Source organism: Anguilla rostrata, chromosome 2 (genome assembly GCF_018555375.3).
Source record: "Anguilla rostrata isolate EN2019 chromosome 2, ASM1855537v3, whole genome shotgun sequence".
Classification (NCBI taxonomy): Eukaryota; Metazoa; Chordata; class Actinopteri; order Anguilliformes; family Anguillidae; genus Anguilla; species Anguilla rostrata.
Window position 1 is genome coordinate 52,498,437 of NC_057934.1, and position 22,143 is coordinate 52,520,579.

General features: G+C 38.6%; 1 protein-coding gene across 3 annotated transcripts in view; it reads right to left on the bottom strand.

Annotated features, from left to right (window-relative positions):
• Positions 1-22,143, bottom strand: part of LOC135248417 (growth arrest-specific protein 7-like) — an 85,535-nt gene that overhangs the window by 19,641 nt on the left and 43,751 nt on the right. For all 3 annotated transcript variants that reach the window (XM_064323042.1, XM_064323044.1, XM_064323043.1), the window contains 3 exons: positions 14,292-14,369; positions 10,229-10,308; positions 8,981-9,034 (listed from right to left, as the gene is read on the bottom strand). In XM_064323042.1, coding sequence (XP_064179112.1) covers positions 8,981-9,034; positions 10,229-10,308; positions 14,292-14,369 — 212 coding nt within the window. The remainder of the gene's footprint in view (positions 1-8,980; positions 9,035-10,228; positions 10,309-14,291; positions 14,370-22,143) is intronic.

The window sequence follows — 22,143 nt, forward strand, 5'->3', positions numbered from 1 at the left end:
GTAACAAAAAAAGGCGGCTGACAACCCCCCCTCACACAGCAGACCGCTGCCAGCGGTGCCCGACAGGTTTGGGATCGAGACGTTCCACCGCACCCAAACGCCACTGAGCACAGTGTCACAGCAAACACGCCCTGTGCTCAGAAAGAATACATGTACTGTTTGGTCTCCCGTGCCGCCAATTACAGTTCAAGGGCTACAATTATGTAATGTGGGCCATCTGTAAGGCCTTTCCTGCCAAACCCAACAGTCCGGCATGTGACCTTTTCGCTCTCTGCGGACCATCCTGGCAGCTCTGCAATGTTTCACAAAGTCTATGTGCTGAGAGAATCTTGGAAACCTAAATTCTTAACAGATCTTGAGGGACTAAAGCTCGGATTGCTCAGAGAGGGGAGGAGCTTATGCTACAGACTCTCTTGCAATTGGCTGCAGCGTAACTTGTTCCCTGCCAGCTGAGAAAGGAGCGTGACTTCACACTTGCCATGAGGCCCAGCCAAACAGAAATCTACAGCTCACCAGCAATACTGCACTCCTGGGACATAGCACTGAGCAGCATGAGAATAACTGCGGCTGTGTCTACTTTCTGCACAGCCTAGGAAAGAACTTCTCACTTTCACAATTTCATGTCAATTAGCAAAATGTCTTCACTAAGCAAATACCACATTGCATAAATATATTCTGTTTGGCACAAACTGTACAAGTTTTAAAGATGGAATCTTTCAGACTTTTCAGCTGTCCTTAATCAATTATATCCACAAATGCTACAACACATTATAATTCATATGTGCAGGATCTTAGGCCAAAATATTTCACTGTCATAACAATGACATTGAAATCAATGGGCTGTTTCACTAAATCTTTCTTCAAACTAAGAACAAAATAAAATCACAATGTTCGAGATACAAGTCCATTATAGTCATTCAACCATGGGCAAGTGAACTGAAGGTAAAGACTGAAGGTAAGCATTCTTATTTTACAGCACTAGGAAGAAGCTTTTTATTTTTTAAATTTTTTTTAACACTTTAAAAGCAATCATTTTAATCAATCATTAAAACAATTACTACTAACAAAAAATAAACCTACTTTTTAATGCCAATTGATATGAATTTGCATGACTTCAAACAGTGGCTCAATGAAAAAATCAGCTTTTCCTGCATGAAAACAAGTCTGGTTCCTGTGAACTACAGGGCCCATGGTTCTGCTTCCAATTAAAGAAACATCAGACCCTGTGCTTCACTGAAAATGTACAATAGAAATGATGTAACAGGCCATTCTGGCAAGATTACTGAGGGAAAAAGTATGAAGTATGTGTTTCAGAATTGAGGCAACACAAAACAATTTAATTGTGTAAAGTGTAATTATGAGAGCTGTTTATTGAAAAAGATCCAAATCAATAGCAGTCCTGTTGATATTGCTCCAAACTAATAGAGACAGGTTTACATTTAACAATGTTAGGCCTAACATATATTTTATCCTCCTGAGAGTGATACTGAAATATTATCCTGCAACCAACTGAAAACACACCGGTTAAGACCACATCCTGGTTCCCAGATCCCAGAGATATCATTTATCTAAATACCCCCACCTTGAATGCCCTCACCATGAGCACTTCCTGATGCAATTAAGCAGACATTCTAAACGTGATTCTTGTGTGATATAATTGCTCACATAACTTAGTGCTTGTTGTAAGCAATACTACAATGATAGGCTTTAAAATTTGATGTCAGTTATAGCTTCCAATAATGGGCGGATGTTTGTGTGATTCTACACTTGTAGTTTTACATTTGTGTGGGTTATGCACCTATTTCCTGTTCTGTATATATTTTTGCAGTGTGCATTATAGCCTTATGTAAGCTGCTCAAATATGAAGCTGTGAAATAACCAATTGACAGCCAAAGGTTTACTTCATATTGTGCAACAGGAGGATCCCGCCCCAGGTCCATGGAAAAAGCATGGAAAGGGAACGCTTACCATTTATGCTCCTGAAACGCTGGCATGGCCATGTTACACTGTGCAAGCAGTGATTAATAGTCAATTTTGTTGTGATTCTCCATTACCAGAATGACTACCGTGCACAAAAACCTGACTGCAGCCGGACATAAAAAATATTTCATCAGAGAGAAAATAGAGTTTTCAATAGTTCAAGTGGCCTAAGTATTGCTCCAATAAATCACATTTGCCATCCATACAAACAGCAAAAACAGCAGTGACGTGCTTGAATTCATAATGTGTGTATATATATATATCTATATAAATGTAGTAAAACACAACAATTTCATATTCTTTGAGAGATCCCTTTCCAACCATGAGTGGCTACATTCACAGATGAACTTAATGGTGAACTTTCCTTGCCACAGGCTTTGCAGTAAATGCCTAGACTGTAAAGAAACATAAACCATGAAGCTAAGTCAATAAAAAGCTGCCCTGTCATATTGTGTAGAGAGCCATCATCCTTGATCAATCAATATCCAGCAATATTCTCCAGGAAAGCGATCCACTTAATCTACTTTACAGTGCATAACCAAGATTGTTCATTCTTAATACTGATCCTAATCTCATCCACATAAATGCCTCTTACTGATTACAATAAATGATGTATCTTACTTTTTACAAACGACTGTTGTTCTGAACCCCCTTGGCTTTGGTGCATTATGCCATAAGCACCTGTTACTTAAGCTTTCACAGATTTTCCTCAGTTTCAGTGTGCCCTTTAAACTGGCATTGCAGCTCCTATTTATAATCCCACTGGAGTCACACCCGAGTCAGGTGTCAAGATTGGCCTGCACAGCGTCGCAGTCATTATCACACTCTATCATTCTTCAGCTCATTTACCGCTCCCTGCCAGTTCTATTCTATTTCTTTCTAAGGAAATACAAATGCACAATGAATGGATGGATGAAGGAGACACATCGTGAAATGGAGCCATGCAGTATTGCATAACCATTTTGACCCATTTTCCCCTCGGTCAGTTTAAAATGATTTGGCATGTAGTTTAAATGGCCATCGGGGGTTATAAGTACATTGACTCAGTAGAAGCAAGGTCTTCAAATCTATGTACAATTGATAACATCTACACATCATTTAAAAGTGTGTAACATTCCACCCCTCCTTGGAATGTATCGGTGTATGTGTCTGTATGTGTTTTCAAAAATGGCTTTATTTTATGAGCATAATAATGGTGTCACCGGAAATGTACATGTAGGAAGCATTTGGTTGTTATTTGGTGAGGTGTAACTACTTATTTGGTAATTAAAATGGTTAACACAATGCATGCTAAAAGCATGGTGCAAGCATGTAGCCTAACACTCTGCAGTTGGTTTACAATCAATGATGAAATCACAAGCAATAATATTATATAAATAAATATATCTGATCAACAAGATCCATAAAGGAATAATTTCTTGGACTGTATCTTACACAACCAGCACAACTGTGTCTATCCAAAACAAAATACAGTTACATTTTTACTCTATACTCTATTTATAAACCTACAGAATAATGACAGACATAAGAAAATATATGAGCAAGTATACAGTAAGTCAGAAAGAAATATGATATAATCACAGCACCAATTAATAAACATAATAATACTGTGGTAAACAAAACTAAAAAAAGACAACAACTGATGTGATTCACACATTCACCTCATGTAGAGCATCTACCGTGAAAAATGAAGCCTTTGTTGATGAGAGGAAAAACCTTTTATCATTTTACTTCCTGTACTTCAGTTGGCTTTGCTCTCTTCCTGCCTTTACCATTCTCCTCTGTTAGACTGACAGTGCTAGAGATATTTCTGCATGACAGGAAAACTTGAGTTCTGACAAAAATATAATCCCTTTTTTTTCTTCTCATGCTGAAAAACCTAGATGGAGCTATGGAGTGTCTTTTTCGTCTTACGGCACTCCAGTAATGCAGAGGGTCATCCTACAACCCGCAACAAACCCTGAATCTGCCAGTGTGTTCTGTGGCTGGAAGGTCTTTGAGGTGATGGATAATGAACCACAGTATTACTGAGGGAGGGAGGGTTTTGGGTGCCAGTGTATTCCTTGCCTCACTCCCACTGAAAGACTCCTCTAGATGAGCAGGTGCACACAATCTGCCCACGTTAGTCGTGCAGTTCTCTGACAGCAGGGCTGCTGCAGAGAGTAGACAGAAATGGTCATCTGAGAACTCATCTGAGAGCGTGTGCTAGTCTGCACCATCCCAAAGGTCTCTGCTCTAATGGAATGGACCTAAAAAGCACTTTAGCATTCTACATATATTTCTCACAAATTTAAGTAAATCATTTGGGACTTGGCTCAATTCCATGGACAATTTTAAATAAATACCCTACCCCATTGAATGCTAATATTTAGAATTACTACAACTGCTGCTACTACTATCAAAAACAAACAAACAAAAAAAAAACACAAATCTGACCTATGTGCAGATGTCCCTGTACGTGCACTCAAATATTCACACTTGCACACACACACACACACACACTCAGCCTAGAGCCCTGTCACTTTGTTCATTTTCTGCTTCAGCACACCCATATTGATGGTGATGACAGTATTATTTCCTCGACATACATCATTTCCATTGCTTCTCTCCATAGAACATTAAACACCGCTGAGAAGGTGCATATTTAAATATAGAAGATGGATTCTTTATTTCTTGCCAGTTTTTTTGTGAATTTGTGAATTGCGAAAGAGGAATTTGATGTCTGTGCATCATTTAGCCAGTTACCCCAGCAACAGTTTGAAATGGACAACATCTACAGTGACCTCATGAGAGAATAAACAAATACACTGTTTTGCATCGTGACTCATGTTAAGAAGGCTCAAATGAGTACTCAGGGGCCTGGATTGTTTGTATTTTCTATTTGAAGGAATATTAATAATAATTTATAATATTTTTTTTTTCCCTAAGGAAATGTGATCTATTTTCCTGTTGATCCAGACATCAAATTTATGTTTTTAAAGGACAAATGCCTAATCACATAAGCAATAAGACATGCATGTGGGTTCATCCTAGGTCATTCCCTAATTTGTATTTCATAAAATGATGGTATTTAATCTCTTTCTGAAGCACCCTTTCATCCAAAGAGCAACATCTGAGATGTAAACATCTGCTTTTTCTGCCTTTTATAACAGCAATGGGGACTGTAGCATTAGTTTTCCAACATAGAATCAGATACCCAGCTATACTTAGATTAGATATGGAAGTCAGACAAAGATAAATAGTGAGGACACCAGTCAGTTCATTTCAAGGAAACAACTGGTTTGTTTTAGATCCAGTATGAACTGGCTTGACAGAAAGTAAATTAAAACACAAGGCAGGTCAGGGAAAGGACGCTCAGCCAAGTCTGCAGGTTGATGATGTTGATCCAGGCTATTATCTGAAGAGGCTGATACAATTCTATTCATTTAGCAGATGCTTTTAATGATACAATTCTATTCATTTAGAAGATGCTTTTAATGATTTAAAAAAGTACTATTTCACATAGTTATATATAGTAAAGGTAAGTAGAAGTCCGTTTTGATGTTAATGGGCTTGAGCAGGTATTGTACAACCTGGTCGGTTGACAGCGAAGCTACTTACAAAAGCAAACAAATAAGGAAGCTGACTGGGAGACAAGTGAATAAATAAATTAGACAAACACAATTTGAAAGAGGCCCTTCCCTTTCCGCCCAGTGTTTACAAAACTGCTGATCTTTTAGAGAACCCCCCCCCCCCCCCGTCCGTCTTACTCACAAGACCAGCAGTGGAAGTCTCCAGTGCTGCTGAGACAGCATGCCACTCTGGTACTGTTGCTAGGGAACAAATTACATCTGGCGTAAAACTCTTACCCCACCTACTTTATTATAAAGATTTGTGTTTTCAATGAAACCCCACCATAAAGGTTATGAATAGGGTTTTAAATACCTCTATTTCCATTATTGTTTTATCTTTAATTACTTGTTGTATGTGGTTGCTTTCTAAAGAAAACAACTTTCACATTATAATTCGAAGCACCTCCTGAAAGAAAAAATCTCAGCTTTCACAATAGTACTGTATTCTGTTTTTACTCTCTGCTATATAGACAATGTCCATAACTGCTATGCATTAAGAAATTATAAATGAAAATAAATAGGCTAAAAAACTAGATAATTCATCATTTTAAAGGTTACATTACATGCGATTTTAGGAGGACTTTCCCCCACTTCTCTGAGAAGTTCAGAATCTATCACTAATGGAAGTTAATCCGCTCAGTATGGGAAGTGGCGAGACAGTGCGCTTACAGCTGAGCACACTGCCAACTTTATTTCACAAAGACTTAAGGCTACAGCTTTCATCTGGCAATAAAACCTTTATCTGGTAACGGATTACCTTTAATTAACACTGAACAAACAAGAACCCGGAGAGGCCCAATATGCCTACTGTTTTAAAAGTCTCAACTGCATGTCGGTTCAACAGTTTCATTCTGTCTGAAAATATCTTGGTGGTGCACAGACATAAAATGTGAGTAATTGTTTTGAATTAATACAGATTCTGAATTTTGCATTGCAGGATTCTTTATTTCAACATTTTCTTTCAACTTTAACTATCCTTTGTGCAGCAAGAACAAAGCCTTATCTTAACAAAATCCTTTTTTCAATGATTGCTGAAGCATTCACATTGGAATAGGGGCTTATTTAAGCCCTTCAGTCTAACTTCACATCTGATTCCTCAAGCATCCACAACTGTATCAGACACTTGGCATGTGTCCTACAATGGCCTTGAGAAGAATAGGGCTACATTTGAACAAGGGGGAGGACCCCAGTATTGTAGCACTGATTCATAAATTATGGTAATGAAGAAATTATACTGATTAAGAGGTTTTACCATTATCACTAAATTAGTCAGCCAAACTGGATTTTGTGCACCAAAGCATTATGTATGGTATGGGATGTAGACATTCCATTTTTATTATGGAATAATGTGACAGGTCTTTTGTGGCCATTTGCCAGCATTAACTAGACATGACTGAGAAACAGATTAGGTGAATTTTGAAAGACTGAGCACATGGCAAGGGTCCAGTTAAGTCCTAGAAGTACTCTCCCACAGAGAGTTCATTTTTGGTTCAGCCATACTATAGGAGTATGTGAGATAACTACATCACATAAAATATTCTTCACGATGGAATATTTTTATAAAACACAAACGAGGTTGAACACGCATGAATTCACTCTGTTCTCAACATTAATTTAGTTTGGAACTTGGGAACTATAATAAAATCATACATGCATCCCAGGCTACAAGGCTAAGTGAGGAATTTTGAAATCCTGAGCATAATTACATCTAAATTTAAACTTGGTGTTGCTGATTCCTTTTTGGATAAATGTTTTCAGCTGTACTAAATTGCAACAATTAAATGCCATTTTGGCAGAACTGCAAACCTACAGTTCTACGAGAGTACAAATACATATAAAATTTTTGGTCAGTCTTTGGTCCACCAGAGGCTTTTATTTTCACTGCAAAAGTATATCTTCACTGAAATAGACTGAATAACAGAAAAAAGACTGAATGGAAAAAAATGGTTCCTCTATATATTTCCCCATAATGGTGCGATTAATCTCGCTACAGACCGAGGGTATCGCCAGCTCTGCTGCTCCTCTGAATGGATGCTAGATGATTTGGCCTTGAAAGCGCTGATTTCGAGCTCAGATTACCCCTCTGACATTCCAGGTTCACAGGCTCCTTGGGGGAAGGGAGGAGCGGAGCCCTTTCTGAAGCACATAAGTAGGAGAGGGCTGGGGGTAGGAGACTGTGTCTATAGCCTCCATTGCCAGCCTTTTCACTCTCAGCTCTGTTCTCATTTCAGTCTGTGGCAGCACAATGAGAACGAATGCGCCTCATTACCAGTCTATTACATGACAAGTCACACAATCAATTTGAATAAAATGAGCTAATCTGTTTTTTAGTGTATCATAGCTAACATCTAATTAATTTATCCTTACAGCTAGCAGCAAATAAATCTAGAATCCATGATTGCACATAAATATCAGCACAGATGAGGTATCTACCACAAACCATTTTCTACTGTACGCAAACAGCTCACGTGAAAACCACCCCCACATTCACCCCTCAAGAAACCTCTATAAAAATACATAAGATTAACACGACTCCTGCCCTTCCTGACCGTGAACGATTTCCAGTCAAGCTCAGCGTTCACATTGTAAGCATCTGAATTTCTTATTCTTTTTAGCGCGCCTCTCATTTCAACTCCCATTAATCAATAGTATCGCCTCTGTCACCATGGAAACTGGGCATGCTGCATCTCCCCTCACCCCAATCCCCTACGTCCACAATTCTCGATGTAGTCAAAAAGCCACACTGACAGCAGCTACCGAGGCAAGGATTACAACATAAAAATCACAATTCAGAAACAAGAACCCACCAACTGTCGTCAGCACAGCCTAAATTCATTTTAAAGAGATATTCAACCCTTTCTTCCTCTCTTATAATCACATTATGAACCAATAGGAGACACAGTAAATCATTAGAACCATTAGAGACTTATAAATGTCAACCCGTAATAAGCTGATGAGTATATGTATACTGCTGAATTATTAGATTCAGCTCTTATGTAATATCCTGTTTAAAAAAAAGATATTATCCAGCGCAGTTGTTGTACTGTGCTTCCAAGTACAGTGTGCACCTCTGAAGCTCATACAAGCTAAACATGGAGGCAAGTTACAAGGGACAGGAAAATTAGCTTAGGAACTGACAACAGTCCTCTTTACTTTTAACTTAGAATGCACTTTTGGACACTATACAACAGGACATAAAAGCAGCCATTACATTCAATTACCATTACCTCAAGAGAGACTGATACTATTCAAACGGCTCACACATTTTTCACAAGAGTGAAAATAATAATGAGCACAAAAATAATCTTTTCTGAGCTACTAATCATGAAGCATTCTTCCAGGGATGCTGTCTGTCTAGAGACAAGTTCACTGTTGTTTTTGGTACTCACAGTGATTGTGGTTTCCCTGTTCTGTTTCCTGGTTGGAGAAGTGGACCCAGGGCTCTGTGGGGAGAGACAAGAGGCATCATCAAAGCTACCCTCCGTGTCAGACATTGTTGGGGTTTTCAGTTTTTCCCCTTTGTTTCAGGCAGTTTTCGCGGTGAGGAGCTTTGCTGTTCGCTGTCTTGTTGCTGCTGTTGCCGTGGCGAACGGGGGTCTGCTCTCAGCGGCGACGTGGTGCGTTCTCGTGGCTGTGAGTGTGCGGTGAAGTCGGCTGCGTTAAGCTGTCACCCGAGTCCTGAGGTAATCAGCGGTGAGAGAGAGTGGCAGCACAGCCTTCCACATCCCCCCTCATCCATGCTATGCCCACTGGAGCAGCACATGGACTGTGTGGGGGGATAGTGGGATTTATTTACACTGCATTCAATGCACCTCCTCTCTTGCTTTAAAAAAACAAAAAAAGGAAGGCAGGAAGGAGAGATGAAAATCTGGGATGGGCTTTGTGTATATAGCAGAGTGATGATTACTCCAAAAGCTAATTATGGTCTAGGGCATACACAGCAGCTGGAAAAGATTGTCTTATTTTCAGAAAAGGATGACAAATGGATTGAAGAGAGCTCCCATGTCCCTCTGGGGGAATGTGTTTGTTTGGAGGAGAAGGTATTTGTGCGCATGACTGCAGTGTTGTCATTATCACCCACCTTTTAATGATAGTGTTACATTAGAGTTTGGCTATGTAGCGGTGTGGAGCTGCTACAGATGATCACCTGTGTCAGGACTGCAGGTTCCAAGCCCTCTGCTTAACAGAATCATCTTTAAGTGCTCGTTATGGCTTACATTCAAAAGTATCAGCACAAGTTACATAACAAAGAAGTGGATACTGCTCATGAAATAATGGTGCAGGCATCCAAAAAGCAACACCGCTTCAAAATGCTGCTCATACCCTTGAAAAGGTCGGAATAAAAAAAGGTAAAATGATACACTGATTGATGGTAGCCCATCACTGAGGTCTTCAGCTACACAGGAAGATCTCACATTATTATGCACACTGCCCCAAGTGGGAATTCTACTGGTGTGTAAAAAATTGCAGCCCATAGAAATGAAAGATCAGAGGAAAAGCACTGCCTTTCTGCGAAGCTGGATGGCAGGAGTCTCAGGGATTCCGAGAGGAGGGAGATGAAAGGAAATGGAACACACTGAGCTCTGTATTTCTGCAGTGGCAGTTAGACAGCAGAGCAGGGGTCCTCTCTTGCTTACCTGCAGATCGGTACTGGCCTTTCGCATATGGGACAGGTCCGGCTGGTGCAGGGGGCTTCCAGAGCCGTGAAATCCATTCACTGCAGTGGAAGAGAACAGGCGAAGGGATGGGGTCACAGGCAAAAGATTAAAGTAAGGTGTTAACTTTTTTATGGTTACAAATCCAAGAAGGTGTGTGCACGGGAGTCCTTAAATATTAATAAAAGTCTGTTATCCCCACGTCACTTAAGCAAATGCTATGCAAACCAATCGTTTGAAATGCATCATTTAGCTTGCCAACTGTGTATAACACAGACACTGGTTTCAAGTTGTGTCTGCATTCATTCCATTGGTTCTGCAGACTGAACATCTGTAACCTACTTCTTGCTGGCCTTCCTGCAAATTCTATATAGTCAATCCTGGCCCTCTCAAAACCATCCAATTCCAAAGCTATCTTGCTGCTTGTCAGATTCTACCAGGTACTATTTCTACCAGATCTATTTCAAAGACAAAGCCCAACATGGTGCACTGGAGCATACTATTCTCTCATACCTACAAAAGCTAATATTCTAGTGTAGTTTATACATTCTAAAAAAGATAACTTTGTGTTAGCTCATTGTTTTTATTGTTGTTGCACAGCAGTTTTTTTCTGAACATGTTTCATTTTCAATAAAAGGTACAACTTTTTTTTTTTGGGGGGGGGGGGGGATTTGGGCGACTGTCAGTTTAATGTTATATGCAATTCAAACCAAAACAAATCTTGCTGAATTGCGATCTGACATTGTATTTCAGTGGCCTGCTTTTGATTTTTTTGCCATGTTTATGGTAAAGAAAGTCTGAGGTTCTAGTCAAAGAACGTTAGTTTTCACTGAATGATACACCAGCTACGAGTTGCAACTAATTAGTCAAGCAGTAGTAAACACATTGTAACTACCTTTCGGTGCTGGAAATGTATGTTTGAGTCACATATTTTTAGCAAGCTAAATCCAGTTCAATATCTTTATAGCACATAATTAAATATCACACATGGGAAAAATTATACATCAGAATTAGTTTCGACCATCCTGCCAATCTAAGAAAGAATAAATAAATAATATATTCAAAACTAAATTAAAATAGATCAATTTGGTAACTTAAATCACATTTAGTAACTTGAGAATCACATTTGGTAACTTGAGACAAGTTAAATCCTGTTTGTTATAAATTTAGCCTGTTTAAATCTAACACAACTTGAAGAACTAAAGGCTTGTATTTGTATTCATTGCTACAATTTGTGCAGTTCATTGAAATGGTTTAACTGAAGCCTGCCAGCAAGAACTTATTTCTTTTTTAAATGTACGCAGCAGGGGTTAGTAAACACAGTAGATGTGTAAACTCCATCAACGGTGGGTTGCATGTACACCCAGCAGTCTAGCACCTTGCTCCTCAGCACTGTTTCCTAATGAAAAAAAAAATCCACAAGTCCTATGTATAATACAGTCAAACTAGAACAACATTTTTTGTGAGTCACTCAGACAAACATCACATGAAATTGCAACTTGGGAAAGAAAATCTTGCATAAAATCAAAACTGTGCATACTTAGACTAAACAGTAGATTGTTGGAGCTATTTTGCAAGATTTGGCCTTGAAATTCAAATTTATCATGCAATGCTTTGTAATTCATGGAATCCATACAACTGTATTCATAATATCTCTACAGGCAATATGACTCTTTTTGACTCACTGAAAAAATGATCTGGAATTACGTGCATTGTAAGTGAAAACAAACTAATATGTCCAGCACACACTTATCTTTCATAGATTATAGAACACAAAATTGAATATAATCATAATCAAAATAATGACTACAGCATAAAGATAAGGTGTAAAACACATTTTACATTATTTTCATTTTTCATGGTACATTTTTTTTTCTCCGTTACCAGCAGGAGCCAGTTTTGTTTAACTTTAATCAAAGTTTTAAAGTCTACTGCCTACTGGACATGCATTACACACAAATACACACACATTTCATAACCATTTTAGCCACATTTCTGAGTGAGCATTTGTGCCACTCGATTTACTGAATTGCACACACTTCTCTGACTATTCACACTACTGGTCATACAGCCATAGCCAGAGCTAGTTGGAGAAGATGGAACTATCAGCCTGCAAGCACCTTGTGCATTCTTGGAAGGAACTAATGCAGCAGAAACCCCAGGAACCCTGACTGGCTTTCAGTCAACCCTTCCCGGAATAGAATAAAGCTAGTTGCTCAAGCCCGCTGTGGGGTTTTTTATTTATTATGGTGAGAATTCTTCGATCTTCAATTATTGTAGAGGTCTTACAACCAGGCCCTTTTCGACTGCTGAGTTCACCAGTGCTCTCTTTGGTCTTAATGATGTTTCAAACAGATGATTTTGGTAATCATAAGGCTTGGCCTATGTCTCTGACTGTCCTATTTCTTAGCTTCATAATGGGTTCCTTGACTTCCATTGGCACAACTCTGGTCTAATGTTGACAAACGCCAATAACAGACTCCAAAGGCAATCAAAAGCCTTGAATCAAGCCTAGATATTGATAACTCTATTATACCTCCACTAAGGAAGCAATTGAACACACTTGACTAATCAGAAACACTTATGAAGTCCCAATTGTCCCAAACATTATGGTGCCCTGAAATGGGGGGCTATGTATAAAAAGTGCAGTAATTTCTACATGGTGAAACCAAAAAGCATAAAAATAAAATAATAATAAAAGCTGAGAATCTGCATTTTAACCACATTTGAATTGTTTGATTACAAATCTAAAATTGTACAAAGCCAAATAAAAAAAATGTCTTTGTTCCAGAAATGATGGAACTCACTGTACTCCACCCCCAAAACTGCAATGAAGCCAGCTTGCACTTGCAGTGGGCACCTTTAGCAAAGCTACTTACCTCATATGTATTTAATCTCCCTATGCTCTTCGGATATACATTTTCAGTTTTATCAGCAGGCTGCATCACAAGTAATATATACAGTATGCTTTCATCCTTCACCACCCTCAAGGCACACAAAGCAAAGGACATTCATGAGTAATAAGGGACAATTTCCATAAACAGACTTTTCCCATAATGATATGGTGATTCTTGAAAGGATGTGTGTGTTGACATCCACTGTCTTATTAAACCTGTAGATGATGAATATGATTGCATAGTAATTTCATACTATTGCTAAATTCTATAATTGTTTTAAATCAAGTAAGACTGTCAATGTGCCCTCTTCATATTTTCATAATCCATATGTCTCCATTAAGATGGATTCAGGAACTGAAGAAGGAATGAAGATTGAAGGCTGATCTACATATTGTTTCAGAACAACCACAACATTGTGAATATACTGTTCAGGGACTGGAAGGGCATGCCATGTATCTTTAAATTAAGAAATGCTGGCAAATTATTCAGAAGCACAAGATAAGTGAAGTGGACCAAGAGAAAAGCAGAAAAATATGAGGAAAATTTTTACTGTGCAATTATATCACTAAGCACAACAGTCTGGACATTTTTTTTTTGGTTGTTTTCTTTCTAAAAGGATTCCTTCAAAAACAAGTATCTGCTGTATCCCAAACCATGGATAAAATTAACTACAGGAAGTCTATAATCACAAGCCTCTGCGGAATTCTCTGCTACTGCTATCATGGAGGAAGAGACAGTCGTGAGGCAGTGTGGAATTTTTGGTAGGGCTTTTGTAGACCGCAGAGAGAGCCTCAGACTGTCACAGAAAAGGATGTGCCAGGATTCCACTTCCTGACAGACTCCATCACCGCTCCTGCTCTCCACCTACAGCAGCTTATTCCAAAAGCAGCAGGAAGGACATCTGGAATGCTGAAGGGCAAGAGTTTAACCTGTGCTTGCCACCATGTGGTGAAGATAACACTTCCTATTCACACAACAGCAATAAAGTTAAATGCCATAGACAATGTTCTTCATCATAATGAATAACTCCCTCCAAAATTATTTCCCAACACTTACGTAATTGGAACAACCTGATAGCAGGAGATTATGCTTCAGAATGCAGTAGGGTCAGTGATTGTGTCATTCTCTAAAAACAAACTGCCTGATACCTGTGGGTGTAGAGTTCTTTTGTCTTAGTGGGGTCTTTGGCGTCCCAGGGGCACTGGATGGCCGTTCCCACGTAGTTTCTGGAATAGGAACATGAAAAGAAAGAATGCTGTGAGACAGGTACATTACGTCCCAGTCCCTTTAATGACGCAACTCAAGTGACACTACTTCAAGAATTTTCGAAACAACATTCTTCGGTACATTCAGCAGACAAACAGAACACATGCTGTGTGTATTCATAGAATTTGATCACAGGACCACAGATCACTCTGAGCCAACAGTAGCACCTAGTGTGTTACGTGGGACCCTCACACACAAAACCATCATATAAAAACTCCCGATTTAACTTACACAAAGAAACAAAAGAAAGGATGAAAGAGGTGTGTCAGGAACAGGCCATAATAGATTGTTGTTCCATTTCACTTGCTGCTCTGCCAACTCCAATATCCAAAATTATCATTGTAATTATGGGTCCAATTTGCCACAGATGGAGATTGCAGCATTGAAAAATGAGTGATTTTGTTTTAGTTCTACTTTTGATGGTTCTACTCATATCACTCCTTTGAAGGCATTGAGAAGATCAGCTCACACTATATGCTGGAGGCAGCCCTGCCAAGCAGGCCTGCTCCGCTCCAATAACACGGATGGGGAAGAGATTTGGCAGCCTCTTCCAGGGACTGGAAGGCCCTCGGACTTGCTGATATGCAGCATGATCGGAAGCAATTCGTTAAAGGGAATTCCCAGTTCGAATCCCTAAGCGAGCCAGTCACAACAAAACTAACACTAAGTGAGAAACATAATTGGAAAAGGTGCTATTACAAAATTTGTGTTTTAACTCCTGAAATGTGTGTGTGTGTGTGTGTGCGTGCGTGCATGTGTGTGCCTGCCTGTCTGTCTGTAAGCGCACTGCCATAAGAGGAAACTATATAGAAAGTGATGCTTATTTGTTGGTTGTATATTGGCAGAGAAGGTGCAGATTTTCCCTTGAAAACCCCAACATAAAGAGGGCTGCACTGAGCCTTTGAGTGGCCCTGAACTACTCATTGCACCCCTGATCTCAGTATAATAGAGGTCTTTGTGTGATGACTCGAGAGAAAGGAAACTGATGGGCAGCTATTTGATTCACTACCCTTGAGCTCCATCTCCCTTCATCCCTCTTTGGGCGGGGAGAAGGAAATGGGCTGCGTTCCAACATGGCACTTCCTTATTGTGCACTTTCTATTGAAGGATGGTTCTTTAAAACATGTTGTGATGAGTTTACATTGAGTTTGTTAGGAATCTACAGTGGAAATTAAATTAAAGAAGTAAGTTTAAGAGAAAAAACAATGCCTTCATCAATGAATGTTCAGTTATATCAAGAACAAAAAAGAAAATCATATAACTTCTTTATGCATAACAGTATAAGTCAGAAGCCAAATTTTCACATTTCATTTGGTTTTTTTGCTAGTATCTATTGCCTATTTTTATGCTTTGCCAATTTTGAATAATTCTTATTCTTCTGCCTAGTTGGCTTTGCAGATGTTAGACCAGGATAGTGTTCATTGTTCTCGGCTAGAAATAGCTGTACAAAATAAGTAATTGTACCTTACTGAACCCGTGTTCAGCAGTTGTCTACGATCATGAAAATGCACTTTTTGTACGTCGCTTTGGATAAAAGCGTCTGCCAAATGAATGTAATGTAATGTAATGTAATGAATACATGGTTGTAATTGTAAGTCCTTCTCATGGCAATGACATGGCTACGACATTCAACAACGTCTCGGGAAGTGCAGATGAACACAGACCCCAGAGGCAGCATATGGCACTGGCACAGACAGCATTTGATACGCAGCAGACTGTGGGGCCATCAGCTGAACCCATCCTTTAGCAGGATGAGCCACCCAGCAACTCCAGTTTGGCCTCTTATAAAAATGGCATTATGCCTTTGAGTTATAAGTCTGATGGGTCTGACAGAGTCATTTTTCCTACCAGGCAGAGATGAGAGAGTGGCATTCAATCAAAGCACGATCAAGTAAAGTAATTTTAGGTAGCAAAAACTTTTTTCATCTATCTAATTTAAGCTTAGAAAAGGGTACCAGCAGTTTCCCAGGAGTCAGTACTAGACAAATGTAATATTAAAATAAATGCTTAACTAAAAAAATGAGGCATGTTTACAAATCTAACTGTTCAGCTTGCAGTATAGAATATACAACTCCTGTTGCTCAAACTGTCTATTTGCCACATGTGCAAGTACAAAACATATAAGTTTCATAGAGTCATTTCACAAAAGAGTAAACTTCATCGTGAAACAGGTAATTATGGAGAAAACAGCAAAATAAAATATTCTCGCTAATATGCAAAGCTAACACTAAACATTACAAAGGTGCAGTTAAATCACCACAAGAAAAAAATAAAAAAGAAAAGAATATTTTTTTAATGTATCACTGTTTTTTTAAATTCCATTTCATATTTGTGTCAGGGCCAGACAGCCTCTTAGTTTTGTTTTTTCTCTTATGATGGGGACATATTTCTGATGGCAAGCTTTCCGGAGCAAAGGATGGCGGCCATTTATTTTCTGCAGCGTTGTAATCTTTTCCATCTCCTTCTCATCAGCGTCTTTTCATTTTTTATATGAAGGCTTTCCTTGTGACCCAGACCAAATGATAAACATTGCAATGTGTGCTCCTCTGGCAGCTAATAAATAAGGAGTAATAATATTTAATCTCTGACAATTTATCTCAGTCTGAAGGAAATCCACTACCACACCAAGAAAAAGAAGGACATTTGAACACCTTAGGTTTTGAGGCATACAGGCATGGAAGCATTACACATATGCTAAGGCACATATACAGACACATTTTTAAATCTCACAGAGTCATCTCTGATATGTACAAACACCTCTCCATACATACCATTTTTTTCTCACCTCCATACAGTGCCTTCACAAACCTGTTCACATCCCTACACAACTGCTCCATTACAGAAATACATATGCATACAGCACATTGGATTTGAGGTTAAAATGCAGACTGTCAGCTTTAATTTAAGGGTATTTACATTCATACCAGGAGGGTCATGTAGGAATTACCCTTTTTATACATAGTCTGTCCATTTTTGGGTGGCAAATGTAATTGGCAATTGGACAACTGGCTATTCAGCAGTTTCTTGGCCAGTGCATTTTTTCCATCACAAGAAAGCTAACAAAAGGTCTAGAGTTAATTCTAGATGTGGAATTTACATTTGGAGTCTGTAGTCATCATGAGGATGAAAAATCCAAATAAATCAATCAGGGGCATAACCAAAACATTGACAGTGTCCAAATCAACTGTTTGATACATTGTCGGTAATGTATTGGTGAGCTCAGCAATAGCAAACGACCTGGCAGACTACAAAAGACCATTGTATTAGATGACCAAAGAATACTTTCACGTGTGAAGAAAAAACATTTGAACTGTCGAACAGATCATGAACACTCTCCAGATGTAGATGTGACAAAGAGTACCACAAAGAGACTAAACACCAGCAAAACCTTAGAGGGTTCACCGCAAGATGCAAACCACTGATAAGCCTCAAGAACAGAATGGCTTATGGATAGATGAGTATTAACCTGTACCAAAGTAATGGAAAGGGCAAAATATTGAAAAAGAAAGGAACTGCTCATGACCCAGGTAGTGGTATGACTTGGGTATGTATGGCTCCTGTATGGATTTTTAGCCCCAAGTTTTTCAGGGCCACTAAGTGGAATGTACTTGATTGGCCAAGTCAATCACCCTGAATTCAACTGAACATGTGTATCATTTGCTAAAGACAAGAAGGCAAAATGCCCCAGAATTTACCAGGGAATATACCAAGCGTCTGGTGATGTCTATGGGTCACACACTTCAGGCAGTCATCAAATGTAAATGATTTGCAACCAAGAACTAAGTATGATGACTTTATTTCAGAAAATGTTAATCTGTCCAATTACTTTTGCTCCCCAAAAATGAGGGCACTATGTAAAAAGTGCTGTAATTCCTACATGAATCACCAATGAATATAAAAGCACACCAATTAAAGCTGCATTTTGACATCATATTCATTGTCTTATTTCAGATCCAATGGGCTGGAATACAGAGCCAAATAAAAACTGTACACACACACAGTTGTCAAAATGATGCACAGAACAGCCTCACACTCCTCATCACAAGGTCCAGCCCCATGCATACACTAAACTCTAGTTTACATCCTTGATTTAAATTGTGACCTCAGTCCATGTACATACAAGCTCTATGTCACACTATATTTATTGAACATTGCAATCCATAAGATTATCATTACATTACTCATATGTCACAAAGTGACATACATAATAATCCTCAAACTAGGATTTGCCACTATTTGGGGTGATTTTATTTTGCTTCTCCTTGTGCAGTTATTTATAATAGTGCTTTGGAAAATATTGCAGCATAAGAAACATAATGAAAGGATTCAAGTAAATGTTCTGACCAGCTTAAATTGAGGCAGTCAGCTTCGGGAATTTACATGTACATAAAAGCACTGCTCTTCAGCATAGGGCTTTCTAAAAAGCACACAGTACTGCTAGCTACTAGTATGCAACAAAGCAGTACAACACTTTGTCAGAGTGCTATGAATCATAAAGATCATTATCTTGATAATTCAGAATAAGAGGGAAATAAAGCCACTGTATATGCCCATGGGCATCTATCTCAGACAGCTTTACATATTACATTATATTTTAAGTGAAGGCGCAAAAAAGTGTATGTATTTCTACACCTAGAGAAAGCTTATAGCAGGGGAGAGATTGCCTCTGTACAAGCAATGTTTCACTTGAAAAAAAAAGACAAATTGCACTTTTAAATTGTGTGTAACTGTTGTGTTTTGCAACATTGATGTTTTAAAATAATATGAACCTATCAGGACTCACAGAGTTGCAAGCTTGGCTATGGTCTCAAACTTAATACTTAAATCTTCAAACATACTAGTTGACCAACTTCTCCAATAAATAACAATACTTTAATGTATTAGGTATACTAGTGCTTCTATTTGCCTGATTCATTTCACATAATACTTTTGTTATGAGCAGATTAAGGAATTTCTAATATTACAATAATATAGGCCAACTTATACTTTCCTATACACATTCTCTGTGTACGTCATCAAAATATGTATGTAATGTTTCACTGTTAAACCAGTTTTAACAATATTCAAATGTGCACACCACTCACATTCTTCAAAATAAATTTCTGTATGACATCCAAGATTGACAGGAGTGCTTTTCCTAAATACTGAAAGTGATTATGCTGGTGTCATGATTATTATGTACCATGGGGACGTTTTTATGTGGAAGAGTGTATTAGAGCCAGCCACACTGAAACTGCAGGCTGCCCGGAGCCCCCCCGCTGAGACCCCCCCGCCCCTGCCAGGGCCTCCCAGGTCAGAAAACAAGTTACAAGGTAGCTACAGCTGTCACAGGGACCATGTGCCCATGGACATGCTATGTTTTAAATAACATTATTCAATGGGAAAACAAAGATCAAAAGATCAAAAATTTGATTCATTAAGGGATGATTTTCTGTAAGGGAGAGTTCATGGAGTTTAATGAGAAACTTCATCGAGCACTGAAAGGGAACTTATTATTATAATTTATAATATTTCCTTTAATGAGAACCAACTACATATTAAATAACTTCATTTGAAAAAACTCACAAAATAGATTATTCTATTATTAAATGCAAATTATGTTGATATTTTTTTCTCACTAAGTATTTATCAGAGATTTTATTTCCAGTGGGAAAAACGTTTTGATCATTGATACCTTTTCAATAACACAGGTTTTGTCAGCATGTGAGCTCATATAACCTGACACCGATTCAGGGAAGATTGAGATTTTTTCAGCGCATGGTCAGAATTTCTATTTTCCCCAGTAAAACAGGTAACAAATACACCTGTGTTTACTGCAAAAGTTAATGTGACCATCACCGAATGAGTGGTTACTAGGCAACTGCCAGCAGACATACTAGAAAATCCAATTATCTCAAATCCAATTAGTAAAGCCTCATTAGTAAACAGGGCAGCTCTAGCAAGAATAAATTTTGGGTTGTTTTATCCTTACTTCTGGTCTCATTTAATTACCTTTCCAATCATATACAATATCCCATAATTATGATAGAGAAGCAAGCTGTTTCCTAAATGAAACATATGAAGACACATGATACAACTACCCTACATGATCTGTCATTAATTTCATACGTATGGGAATTATGGATGATGCATAATGGCCTAGTTAAGTTTATAAAGAACTTCATCTTTTATTTATAGCCATATGATGCATTGGCCCCATTGAACTGCCTTCCTAGTTAGTTAGCCACCTTCTGTTCTCATTTGTATCAATTAGCCAACTGTCTATTCATGCTGCTTCAAATCTTACCACAGTCAATGAGACCGGGATAAAACATGTGTCCATCATTTCTCAACAGGATATCCTTGAGCCAGTATGTTAATTTCCAGTGTGAAGCAGTTACTGAGGCATAGAATCATTCTCACTTACTTTAATCACAGTGAGTCCTCTGAAATTCTGAGTGTCAATGTTATTTCCACATTTGTGTAATAATGGCATATTTATAAGCTAGCATGAAAAGATAATTCAGTTTTAATTGACCCATATTTAAAATAATCTGACATGCTTTCAAAGCCATCTTCAGAAGGAAGTGCAGGCCTGGCAGAGTATACAGGCCTGAACATAAGAAAATGATATGAAGCATTGCATACGTTTAAAAAAAAAATGCTGGATCCCTTTGTTGCAAGACTGAGGACTTATGGGAAACACACAGGAGGATATGTTGTCCATCTATTTTGCCACATTCATTTTAGAAATGTTATCATGGAACAATTTTAGCCAAGAAAAGGCCACTTGCCACCCCTGCACACATTGTTGTAGGAGGCATATCTACATTATAAAAGAGAGAGGACAGATTTTATGATACTAAATGTGGGGCTAATTTTTGGACAGTCAAGGAAATGTTCATTGTGTTGAATTGTTTAGATTGATGTAAACTGTTTTGACTGCCACCATATAAAAGTAGGACTCAGGTGATGCAAGAACACAATAACAGCTCAAGGCAACAGCACCAAATAGTTACATTAAACCCTGACAAGACAGGGCCATGTATTCAAATATGCATCAAACAATGACCCCTTGTATTTGCTTAATAGCTGCTTGCATAATAATGAAAGTGTGGATAACATAATACACTCCATTCATATGTGCACAGGTACCGAAATGTCATAATGAGAGCTAATCCCACTGCAATCAGCAATTAACCTCTACTGTAACTATTAACACTGCTAAGGAGCACTTCCTAGCTGCTGACCACAACGCGCACACAAGACGCCGAATAGAATTCCTTCCCCACATTCATTCCTAACGCCCGACGCCCTGGAGGGCATGGCATGGGTTCAGGAATTCAGACAGCGATGGTCTGTTAGTCAGGCGCAGCCACAGTGGGCTCATAAGAACCTGTTTTATTCACCAAAGGGCATGGTGACGCTGGGATTCAATCAGCACAATTGTTGTCTGTTTTCAGCTACCCCGTAAGACCAGTTCTTCGGCCCCCTCTTGTATATGCTGCATGTTTGTTTTACTCTGTGAACATTTAGCGTGTTTTCAGCCAATCTATTTTTCATGGATATTGCATAATGCTAAAAGTGAAATTTCCCAACAACTGCCCCATGCATTTTATTTACTTAAGTTTTGAAGAAGTGAGAAAAAAGCTATGCCAGATGAAAAGCTGTTTCCTGTTGTCCATGGACCCTGCTGGTTCCACAGCTGCGTGTTGCCTTTAACATTCATAAATAAGTATATCTAAAAGAGCTTAC